Source organism: Leucopleurus acutus, assembly GCF_964270905.1.
Source record: "Leucopleurus acutus genome assembly, chromosome: 1".
Lineage (NCBI taxonomy): Eukaryota > Metazoa > Chordata > Mammalia > Artiodactyla > Delphinidae > Leucopleurus > Leucopleurus acutus.
Genome location: NC_139142.1, coordinates 132,514,760 through 132,527,737, shown reverse-complemented (window position 1 = coordinate 132,527,737; position 12,978 = coordinate 132,514,760). Strand labels below are relative to the sequence as shown.

The following is a 12,978-nucleotide window of genomic DNA, read 5'->3' as shown; positions in this document are numbered from 1 at the left end:
AGAGCACAGTCAGGAGCGCAGGGGCAGAGCAGTAACAGCAGCATCGACCCAGCACCCAACTCCAGCAGTGCTGGCAATGGGAACTTCGGTGCAGCACGGACAGCGGTCCTGATGGGACACCCTTATGGATGCCTAGACTCCAGACCTGATTTCCCCCGCATCCAGTAATGGTAACCTCACCAACAGACTTTCAATAAATTCCTTTTCTGCCTAAAATGGCCAGCGGCAATTTCTATAATTCGTAACTAAACCCTAAATGACACTAATGCATCAAGTACTACTAATTCTTCCCTTCACTTTTGTGCACATGTATTTTTTCCTCTTCATTTCACGGCTATTCCCTCTAACCAATTACTATAAAGTGAAAAGCCTCCTTGAATGCAGGCACGTTCCAGCTCATCCTATATGCTGCTACCAAAGTAAACTCTTAAAACACCAGTTCTAGTGATATCATTCCATCCCTGCTCCAACGCCTGGCTTCACTGCGTACTCCACACTACACACTACACACTGTTCTAACACGGCCTATCCTATTCTCCCTCAGGCATCTAGGCAGAACACTGTCGGATTATAAGACGGCTTTTCAGAATGTGTGGGGATGAGGTGTGTGGGAGCAGGGATGGGCAGGCAGGGAAAACATTACATTAAAATACATACAGATGATAAATCATAGCCCTATTTCAGTAATGTTAAGATACCCCTTACGGTCATGATAATATGATAAATCTTTCTGAGCCCCAAAGAGAACGTGGCTGCACTGAATTTGAATATATATTGGTTTGGTTCTCAATAATCACTTGTCAATTTTTTTCCTCCTTCCATATCAGCTAAAAATTGACAGTACTGCTCTGTAATTAATTTGGTAACTACAAATTAATGTAATTATCCAAGACAGGTTTACCTAACCCTATCAGACAAATCAATTCACAGAGACTAATGATATTCACGCCGGTCTATATGCCTAGAACTGTGTTTTCTTCATAGATGTCAGTTTTAGAGTGCCCAAATCCACAGACTCAACAAGCGGAGTGCTACATTTGTCCTGCCTACTAGGTAAATAGAAATAAAAGAATTCTAACAATTTTTAAGATTGCTAGCTAGATACTTAAACACAATTGAGAGTTGTTTTGGTGTTTTCTTTTTTAAATGCACGTGCCTATTAACTCAGATAATGCAATGGGAATCACCAGTAAGAGTCATTTGTTCTGTAGCTCAAAGCCAGAAAGGACATATTCTTAGACTCACACGTTGTTGTCCCCCTGGCTCCTGGTATGGTACGTTCGCCTTCCTGCTGTCTTCCCATTCCTTAACTCCACAGCAGGCAGCTCTTTGAAATAACAGCAAAACTGCTCAATGTTACTATTTTAAAAGGAAGGGGAAAAAAGTATTAGTTTTTAAATGTACTAAGAAGTAAAGAAAGCACTATGTGACCTATACAGTATATGGATTTTGAAAATGTGATATTTCAATTTCTCATTCAAATGATACTCAATGCAATCTCTTAACATTGCATTTCTTCATTAAGCTTCCTCATTTACTCCAAGAAAACAATATAAGGGGGACTTCCCTGGTGGCACAGTGAGTAAGACTCTGCACTCCCAATGCAGGGGGCCTGGGTTCAATCCCTGGTCAGGGAACTAGATCCCACATGCAAGCTGCAACTAAGAGTTTGCATGCCACAACTTAGGAGCCCGCCTGCCACAACTAAGGCCCAGAACAACCAAATAAATAAATATTTTTTTAAAAGGGAATATAAGTAGATGACTTTGCAAAAGTAAACAAAGACCTTAAAGCAAAATCTCTGTTCCAGAAATCCTTCCCCCTTCCCAGCTATAGCCTGTCACCATTTCTTTCTTTTCAGGGCCTTTGTTCCCAAGTTTTCAATAATTTCCTCAAATAAAAAGCCTTGAAACCAACCATGTTGTTTAAATACACTATACAGAGTAACAATGAGAATTCGGTAGTGACTAGAATTTCTTCTTTGAGCAAGACTAGATAAGCTGAGAGCCAGTACCTTTAAGGAGAGATCACACATGGCTTCTGTTCCTCATTAGCAAGGTGGCCTTGGGAAAATAATTTACTGTGGTCTTTGATACCACATTAAAATCTAAAAGTATGCAACTTTCTAAATAATTTCTTCTGTATAACTTAGGTCAGCCTTGTTGTCTATTTTATTTTTCCTGCTCATCTTACTCTTTTTTTTTTTTTTTTTTGGCCATGCAGCATGTGGGATCTTAGTTCCCTGACCAGGAATCAAACCCGAGCCCCCTGCCGTGGAAGCACAGAGTCAACCGCTGTACCGCCAGGGAAGTCCCTGCTCACCTTACATTTTGAAGATCTTCTAAACATCTGATCTTATGACCATACTTAAGACTCAACTAATGATTGAACTAAGTTATCTGAACAAGGTTCCTTATAGCCCAGGGGTCTGCAAACTATGGCCCACAGGACAAATCTGACCCTGGGCCAGTGAGCTTTTACATTTTTAAAGTGAGTTTTGTATTTTTAAAGAGTTGTTTAAAAGGGAGAGGGGTGTTGAAGGGAGGAGAAGATGTGTGAGAAAGCCTGGATGTAGCATGCAAAGGTTAAAAATATTTATTTAATCTGGCCTTTTACAGAAGTTTGCTGGCCTGTGCTCAAGCCTATTCAAGAAGGAACAGGAACTAAATAATAACAGCTAACAGTTATTTACTGCTAGGCACTGTTCTAAGCACTTTATGTAAATTATATAGTATCTTCCCGACTACCCCGTGAGGTAGACTATTATCCCCAATTTCACTGATGAGACAACTAAGGCACAGGGAACTGAGGTAACTTGCCCCAAGTTAGTAGGCTAGAGTTAGTGGCAGAGACAGGATCTGAACCCAGAGCCTTTGCTCTTATCCACCAGAAACTAACGTCAGATACTTAGGCTGTGACTGTAACAGTACCTGAGTGACTGAAGGATGGCGTTCATGAAACACGTGTTCCCCAAATTCCGAAGGCCTGTGGCACAAATGGCAGTGGTGCTTCCCTGCAAAATGGAACAAGAGGTGGCCTTCAGTAACACCAAGAGAAGGCCAACTGTTTCAACATCAAAGAAGAACAAAGGCCTATATTTGAAACTCTAGCAACAAGCCAGTTCGGAATTGATACTTTTCAGTCCAACAAATATTTCAAATTCTCTTTCTACTCTCTGTAAATGTGTCTGGATATTTTTAGAAGGCTGTTTCTGATCCTAGGATTGTTCTAAATGGAAGCTTATGAGGAAGTCACCATTAATAAGTACTGTGGAGTACACAATGCAAAAACCAGGAAGATCCTTAAATAAATTTAAGACTTAACGCCGTCATAAGACTCTATTAAAGCTACTACAAATTGGAAAAAATATAAACATGCCAAGTATTTCTGTCCCCCAGCTTTTAACTCTAAGGCATGCAAATGACCAATACATGTTTTTCCTAGCAATGGAATATCAATCTGAAAAAACTACCTGAACTTCCCTTAAAGACTAAGGCTTTGTTTTTTGATTAGCTGTACAAATGCACTGTGATGTCTGAGTACTACACATGGTTAGTGAATCTACCCATCCAACCCGAAGCATCACTTTAGCTCTTTCTTCCACGAAATTGTAATACTTAATTGTGTGTCTAAACACAGCTAGCATGACAGCAGAGAGGTAGATGCAGGACAAAATTACTGGTATACTTTACAATATTTAGTCATATTTAAACTTTGTTACTCCATTAATGGCCATACATTTGGTAAGAGATGGGTATCAGAATGAGGAAGCATATTCTTTTATGGTGAAATTGTATTAATGAAGGCCCTAAGGAAAAAACTTACCAAAACTTCAGACCCAAAGCATTTTTTTTTTTTAAGATTCTTATTTTATTTATTTTTTGGCTGTGTTGGGCCTTTGTTGCTACGTGCGGGCCTTCTCTAGTTGAGGTGCACGGGCTTCTCATTGCAGTGACTTCTCTTGTTGCAGAGCATGGGCTCTAGGTGCACGGGCTTCACTAGTTGTGGCACACAGGCTCAGTAGTTGTGGCTCACGGGCTCTAGAGCACAGGCTTGTAGTTGTGGCGCACGGGCTTAGTTGCTCCGCCGCATGTGGGATCTTCCCGGGCCAGGGCTCGAACCCGTGCCCCCTGCATTGGCAGGGGGATTCTTAACCACTGTGCCACCAGGGAAGCCCCAGACCCATAGAATTTGCACTAGGGACCTTTAACAGAAGGAAGCAAGGATCTTTGGGATCCTACAGAGATGGAGTAATAAGGTACATGAGTAGGCGTTAAGAACAAATGCCTCCTAAGGCAGAGGAGCACGGTGGTCATCCTGACGGAAGGAAGGCACTGACAGACAGACTCGCTGGGGTATTTAGTCACATCAAGAATCATTAGTACAAGTGGCAAACATTTTGTAAAATATTCCAAATCCAAGGCATACATTTATAAAAGTTTATAAAGGGCAACATTAATGTTAGAACTGTAATCAAACAGTGACTAGATCTCAACCAATTCTTATATTTGAATACATTTTAATTACTTACATTTACTTTTAGTAACTTGCTGTTCAGTGATGAGTTTTCCAAAAGTTTTCTTTTCCTATGCCTGTCAGCTGTGAAAGCTGAGCTATTAAAGCACAAACAGACAGTCAAAAAGACGTTCATACATACACAACACTACACAGCAAGAGAGAGTAAACATGGCTGTTCTAAGTACCTAGGGTATGGAGCCCTGCCTGGCTGCTTAGCCAGGCCAGGAAGTGACCCGTTAGGCCACGGTGGCCCACAAGTATTTCAAGTAACTGAGGAGTTCCACTTCCCCTGGAAATCCCCACTGCTCCTCCAGCAGGGTGGGACTGGAAGCTGCCACCCTCCGGGCGCTTCCCAGAAACGCTGGCCAAGTGGATGTGGTCTGATGGACAGTCCCTCTCCTCCACCGCTCTATCTACCTAATCAATGGTGAAGCTTCAAACAAGAGAACACCCACTACTCGTAAAAAAGAAAAACACTGGTCTGACATGATTATTCTGAGATTTAACATTAAGTCTCAAATTCTACGCCACTTCTTTCTTAATTTTGATAAAGGTATCATGTTTTGTTAGTATGTTGTAATAGATGATGATATAACCTGAGTTTGCAGAATGATAAATAAATTATAGACGCATAGGCATATATCAATTCATTTGATTCAGCTCTGCTACAAAGCATATTCTAAAACAAATCCTAATTAGCACATAAATTCTGAATTTAAATTATCTAAATGTTTCTCATCGAAAGAGATATTAAGTTTGAAATTTGTTAGAAAATAATTCCTATCTTCACTTTAAAATTATTATGTATCAGGGGAACTAATCTAAAGGAAGTGAAAGTTACTATTAAACAACATAGACTTTTTAAGTCTACCAACTCTTTCCCATCTTCCAAAAGTACCAGGTTAATCCAAAGAAAATACATAATTATTTTTCTTTCCAAAATTTCCACATGAACTGTCTTCAGAGCATCAGATCTAGTGACAGTCAGCTGTTTCAAATCTAAAAATATTCTTAGGAAAAACGTCTTCAGAAATGTATGTCCCTCTCAGTGTACTGGTGACTACAAGGTAAGAAGAGATAATCCCATATGTACTACGATGTTAAGTTATTCCTTCACAAATTCTGTAAGTAAAGAAGTTCACTCACAAGCACAGTGTATGTACTGTGACAATGCCTAATAGTTAACTTTTGGTTTTAACCTATACAAAAAAAAGCATTTCGCTTTTTAAAAATATGTTATTAAATTTTACCATCAGTGATTCTCAAAATGGCAGAATCCTTTAGATCCACGCTATTTAATATGGTAGCTGCTCACAACATGTGGCTAATAAATTTAAATTAATTAAACTTAAAAATGTAAAATTCAGTTCCTCGTCACACTAGCTAATTTTCAAGTGCTCAACAGTCACGTGTGTCTAGTGGCTACCATACTGCACAGTGTAGATTAATACAACGTTTCTGGTGCGCAGTGCTTCTCCAGAGGATACGCTGAACAGTCTAAAGTAAAACTCCAATGTAATCATAGTTCTTTCATTGTAGCTTCCATTACAGAGTAAAGGCTACGTTTGAAAGAATAAAAATAAATTTAGGTAATGTTTATTGACATAGAAAAAGGACCGCAAAGTAGCTTTTTCAGTGGGACCAAGGAGAAGTGTAGACAAGGCAGTCTGTGACATCTTTTACCTGACGAAGAAATAAATGGAAATAGAAGATTCAATATCTGCATAAACGCATGCAGGTTCTTGAACTTCCGGTTTTCCCTTTGACTTAGTTCTGATGAATTTATTTGTCATTGAGATGACAGTCTTTTCTTAGAGAAAACTATAAGTGGCAGGAAGAAATAATTTGGTAGCTACCTACTTCTATAACGAAGAATCAAGTTAGTAAGATCTTTACAATGACATCACCACACCAAAGAGTGATATTTACATAAATTACTGCAGGAATCTCCTACTTCACGGTTAATTGTGTTATTTCAGACCAAATTCAATATTCTAGATCTGTGTGTCTATACCTGTGTCTCTAACCCTAGATATGCTCCTGCTGCTTTGTTCAAATTAAAAGGGAGGAGGCGCTTTGAAAAAGTGAGGAGCCCCAAGATGACAAGCCAAAGTGCACTTAAACCCAGACTGTTCTAATTAGCTTAGATTTCAAAGAAATTGATTCTTCCCTTATCAGCTCATAGTCTATTTAGACAGAGACATGCACAGAGACTTTGGTTAACCAAAGCTAGACAGTGTTTCACTCAAAGAACTTAGGTTATTCCCTCTCAGCACTCAATTTTAAAATACTCTGTTGGCTTCACATGTAAGTTTGCTAAAGGACTCTCACTTGTGGCATGTTCTCACAATACCATTTTTATACATCGACTGTCAAAATAAATAAGATGCTGTAAAGCAATTATACTCCAATAAAGATTTTTTAAAAAACAACAAAAAATAAATAAATTAGATGGCACCTGACAATTAGGGGTGATTTACACAAATTTCACCTGAGTCAGCGACCATTCCAGGGCCATGCTTCTAACCACTGCAGCTTCAAAAGACATTGCTACTGGGGTTCTGTTTACTGCTTGAATTTTGGGTCTAGTGAGTTTTATCTGACTAACCTATTTGGCTATAGCGAAAAATAATTCTATTCACTTAAGCAGTTTCATTTCTTTATGATGACAAAGCATTTCACAGCTTCCTATACTTTCAAGTGATAAATACTGCCCCTAACAAAAAAAGGAAAAGAAGAAACTAGGATCTTGTGCTATCACATAGATGCACGCTGAACAATAATATAATTAAACCTATTTTCCCTTGATACATAAATTTCAGAGTTTCTAAGAAGACCTCATAATACATTTGGATAAGGATTTTCTAATATCAAAGGTAACTCTATAATGATCTTGTATCATTTTTTGCCCTTCCCTTGCACTACCAAAATTCCCCTTGCAAATAAACTGAGGAGCTTATAAGTTGGTGGATAATAACTAAAAAACAGGCTCTGGAGCCCTTGCATATGGTTTATGACAAATATTAAACAAAATAAATGCTGAGCTATGATCACTGACTATGGGCATTTTCAGATACCCAACTCCAAAGTTTACTTTGTTCACATTTCAATCACACTAAAAACGTGATGAAGTTATGGAACTCACAAACAAAAATCCCACTCAGAAATGCTGAAAGACCCCTCAACCCCACTCCATCCCTTCTTTCCCAAGGCCTATTACTTACTTTTCCAAGTTCTGTAAGTGTTCTCTGACTTTCTGTACCAGTCCCAGCTTGGTGTCATTAATCACAAAATCATCACAGCGATAACTGCAAGGAAAATATTAATCAATGTGTGTAAAGAGCTCGAGGAAACCACAGTAATGAAATCACTAAAAGGCCTGGCTACTGCCAAGATGATCACATGCCTCTGCAGGCAGTTACTGTCAGTGGTGAGTTTAAAGAGGACTTGGAATCCACAGTGGAACGCTTTTCAAGAGTCCTTTATAAAAAGTCACGTAGGCAATGAACACCAGTTTCTTTACACATTTTTATTCAAAAGCTCTTCAATTCCTCTTTCAAAAATGAAATACGCTACTACACGTGTTATATTCTTTTCAATGGTACATAATACATGGAAAATGAAATACAAAGCACCAATTCTGTTCATGTAGCACGAAGCCTAAATCTTTAATGTGATCCTTCCCAACTCAAATTAATGGGGAGTTTGCAGGCAGGAGAGATTTAAGAGGAAAGCAGGAAAAAAGTAATTAACCTGTAGGGATATTTGAATAAAAAAAACTAAAAGCCATATATTTCACACATAATTTAATTTAAATAAACTGAATTCAGATGGTTGAGAAGAATGAATCTTTTCATTCCAAGGTGTTAGAAAACAAAAACAGTGGCTACATCTTTCAGGAAACCGATAACCGCTTTGAAGGAAGACATTTAAGATGTTCCTTAAAACTGATATTGTGTGTGTGTGTTTTAGCGAGTCAATAAGCAAATAATATAAGGAATCACACATAATAAACTTTAACTTGTACATTAGCATTCCGTTTTCTTCCTAGAATAAGGCCGATTTTAATAAAAACAACTTACAAGCTAGTAGCAAAATATTCTTTTGAACTGCAGCTTTGTACAAAACCACTTATTATAACTACCAAAGAATAATGACAATAACATTGCCATTCTGAGCAAACAAAAATTTTGAATGCATAGCAATTAGTAAAAATTAGGTCATCTCTAGCAGAATCCAAAAAACATTTCTTACATACCTGAAACCAGTCTATAAAAAAATTGTGAATGGGATGGGGGAGAGTAGTTTTTTAAACAAAGGATCACACACAGAACATGGCTTGTGTCTCTTATTCACGGAATTCAAAATGTGAGTGCTTGTGAAAACTTTAAGTAAAATATATATGTAATTATTTAACATGCCCCTCCGCATTAACTGACTGCCTGTGTTGTCAATCAAGTCTCTAACGTATTCTCCAAGCTCCCGTGGTCAATCCCTAACGTTTCTACAAATAGCAAAAGCTACCTTTTACATCCTAGACCGTTCCTCTATGATCAAAGTACCAGCAATGGCAGGAAAATAATTCCTTATCAGTTTTATGACAAAGACATAAAGGAATTAAATTAGTGAAAAGGTTTAATTCCTTGCTTCCTGTCAGCATAAATGTTAAGAGGGTAAGGTCTACTCTGCAAAGCTGGGTTTAAGGCACTTGGTTCCTCCATGAACCTCAGGCATTCACTAAAGAATGAAATTGTGTTGTTACTCTAATTCCTGCTTACATTTTCATTCTATGTTTGCATAAATATATGCATGTATTTTGGCTAAAAGAATACCCAGTGTTCAAAACAAAAATAACTCCAAATGCTAGTGTTCATCTGGGGAATGAAGTCTAAAAGCAAATTCAGATCATCTTTCATGTATTTACATGCTGCTAGAATATCTCATTGAAAAGTAAACCCCTTAGCTCCTACGGGAAAAAAAAAAAAAAGTTGCTTTGTTTAAAGAAACAAATTGTTTCAGATTATATGAAATAACTGATTTTTTTCTTATTAAAGTAATTCTTTTTGGTGTGACATGAATTCAGCCTTTAACATTTGTTAAAGGAACGTCTTCATATATTGAAATACAGATTCATTTACGGCCTTGCTCCATTCTGAACTAAGCTGACTTAACTGGGTCTAGTTGCTTCATCTCTTTGAATGTTCATTATTAAAGTGAATAAGTTTCTCTAGACTCCAGAGCTGTTCTAATGTGACTAATGCAACTGAGGAAATGCATTTTAATCTTTTAAAATTTTAATTGATATAAAATTTTATTTAACTAAAGCAGTATAAAATATATTTCCATTAAATACCTTATGGTTTTGGTAAAACTATATTTCACTTTTATTATGACATCATGTAAGATGTACTGCAGTGCACAGTGTGGGTGCACATGTCATTTCTAGGATCACACACAAGCATATCACCAGTCTAGTTTATGTCAACAGAAGGTTTCAGTTATTTTTCTATGCAATAATGAAGCGCTGTAATGTGCTTGTTTGAATATTTTCTGCAGACAGCAGGAGTTACAGTGATACCTATGTAAATAGTAATTGGTAGTTAAACTGAAATACGTATTTTAATAATTAATATAAATAAATTATTTTTCTGGGTTAAAAACTAACAATGGAAAAAAATTTTAACTTCCAAATGAAGTTTGGAACTTTTAAAAAAAGATTACACACAAATGTGTAATTGACAACATAGGCACACTAATGAGGCAGAATTGAATGGAAAAGGTGTATCACAAATTTTATAAATAATTACAATTATGATTTAATACAGCAGAGCCAAATTAATAAGCTGTGTAAAAAAAGTTTTAAGATAATAAAGTAGACAATATTGAGTCATTTTCAGCAAATGCATAATAATATAAGTTGCTTCTCTACAGTCAAAAAATAATCAATGAAATTTGTCACAATCAATGAAATCAGAATGAAATGTATAACAAAGAAGTTTCTTAGTGATTTTAAGGATTTGAGCTTGTAATTCTGGCAAGCTTTAAAATAGCTTGAATTCTTGCTCAAGAAAGAAAACCATTTTTAGATGGAGAGATGAAACATTAAATTATTATTTCAGTTAAGGGAGTTATGTTTTAGAATTTGAGATAAAGATCAAAAAGGATATTTTACAAAAAGTGAAAGATCTTCAGTTGATCCACCAAGCAACTGTTAGTGAATAAAAGACCTTTCTAACATTATTCAAGATCAATTCATTTAACATTTGAAAATTGTAAGTACTTTTACTTTTCGCTTTAGATGAGTTTTACAAGACAAGAGACAATGGCCAGTTAATACTTTGGGTACGTTTTGTTTCAAATGACTTCCAAATTGAAATGTCTTCATCTATTTGCAACCTTAAAAACAATCAACCACATGTTGTAAATATTTTTTAATCTTTTACCTGTCACTTTCAGCTAGACAGGAAAAAGTTTCTATCAAGACAGACAAGGACCTGCTACATGGGATCAAAAACCCAGATTGAATGGAATTACTTCCCTTATTTGATCCACTGCATATTAACATATTGAAAATATCTGTGCTCTAAAGTAGACTGTATCATGGATGCAGTTATTAAAATTGTTCAGTATACATGTGCAAATGCTCTGACTCATCACCAGTTTATGGAACTGTTAAAAGAAATGGAAGATAATGAATATGACTACATGTTCTTTGCCAATGTTCACTGCTTGAGTCATGGAAGAATTTTACAAAGGTTTACTGTACTGTTAACTCTAATTCAAAATTTTCTTGAAACAAAAGGAACACCTGCCAATTCTGAACAAAGAGAAAACATCACAGCATGATTTACATTTTTTCACCTATATCACAGTGCACATAAATGAGCTAAATTTAAAGATCCAAGGAGAGAATAAAAGCTTGCTTGTGACCTAGCTAGACAGGTATGAGAATTTATGTTAAAATTTAAACTATTCATAATACAAATCAATAATGACTTTACACATTTCAATGTGAACAAATATACAGAAGATTTTAAATACGATGGCATTATGTAAGTTGTCTGCAACATCTATAAGAAAAATTGAAGAATGCTTTGTTGATATGGACAAATTTGGAGTTGACTTTCAGTTTATATAATGGTCCTTTGAATTTGATGTTGATAATACTGGGTGGTTACAAGAGTTAGTGGATTTACTTAAATTAGATACAGTTTTGAGACTGATATGCTTTTGCTTTGGGCTCAATTATTCTAAAAAAGATGAGTCAGTCTTGTCAAAACAGATGCCAAGTATTAAAGAAAATGGGGTTTTTTGGTACTTTATTCATTTATTGGAAAATTTTTAATAGTGTTTGGAATCTACATTTTTAACTGCAACTTTTATGACTAAATACAGATCAAGCATTTCTGACGAAAAGTTAGCATCTGAATGGAGATGTGCTGTACATGTAAAATACATACTGGATTTTGAAGGTTTCATATTAAAAAAAGATGCACACTATGTCTAATAATTCTATATGGATTACCATGTTGACATGATAATATTTTGGATAACTGGGTTAAATAAAATATACAGTTAAAATTAGTCAACCTGTTTGTCTTTGCTTTTTTATTGTGGCTACTAGAAAATTTTAAATTACATATGTGACGAATTATTTCTCTTGCACAGCACTGCTAGCCTAGAAAATATCTAAGATACTAGCTGTTCTACTATAATACTACCCAATATTATAAAGAGGTGATAAATATAACTTTAATGAACTATAAGAAGTCAATTTTATTTTGGCTGAATTTGTTCTCACTGGCTTAAAAAATTTTAAGTTTTCACAATTGTCCTTCTGGCCAAGAGTCATTTTTAGATCTTCTTACAGTCACTGTGAAGGACATTTACTTCTAAGATTCTAACTTTTGTCCTGTCTGAATTCACCACACTATACAAGCGTTATTAGATGACGAAGATAAAAGGAAAGCACCTGCTTCCACACGTCAAAACGTCCAGGGGCGCCTGGCACGTGGTAGAGGGTCAATAAATGTCAGCTTCCTTTTGCTGTGTACCCAGGGCTGCCTCACAGCACACCCGTCTCTAGCTGCCCCCATCCCCTGTTCTGATTTCTTCTTCCTCCCTGGCCCAGAGGTGAAAAGAAAATAAGTAACAAAAGTAGGAAGTAAATAAGAATTTAAATGTTGTCTGGTTACCTTAGTCTTTAGCTGAGACGCTGCTTTCAAACTGGAAACTATCCCACTAATACTGATATTAAAAAGTCCCAAGGCAATGAGAAGGATTTAAAGTAAACAAGTTTTCTAAAAATCTCTTCCTGGTTTACAATTGTGTTGAAGGTATTAGGTCAGTATTATGCTTACCTCTAACACCTGAAAAACAAATAAAATTTAGCCACTATTCTTAGTTTTCCCTTCAAGGAGATTACACCAGAATAAGTACAAAAAAGTGCGTAACTTGTAG

At 36.3% G+C, this 12,978-nt stretch overlaps 1 protein-coding gene across 2 annotated transcripts in view; it reads right to left on the bottom strand.

Annotated features, from left to right (window-relative positions):
- USP3 (ubiquitin specific peptidase 3) overlaps positions 1-12,978 on the bottom strand; it is a 94,753-nt gene that overhangs the window by 42,985 nt on the left and 38,790 nt on the right. For both annotated transcript variants that reach the window (XM_082850350.1, XM_082850351.1), the window contains 4 exons: positions 7,743-7,826; positions 4,532-4,613; positions 2,931-3,013; positions 1,246-1,359 (listed from right to left, as the gene is read on the bottom strand). In XM_082850350.1, the coding sequence (XP_082706476.1) occupies positions 1,246-1,359; positions 2,931-3,013; positions 4,532-4,613; positions 7,743-7,826 (363 nt within the window). The remainder of the gene's footprint in view (positions 1-1,245; positions 1,360-2,930; positions 3,014-4,531; positions 4,614-7,742; positions 7,827-12,978) is intronic.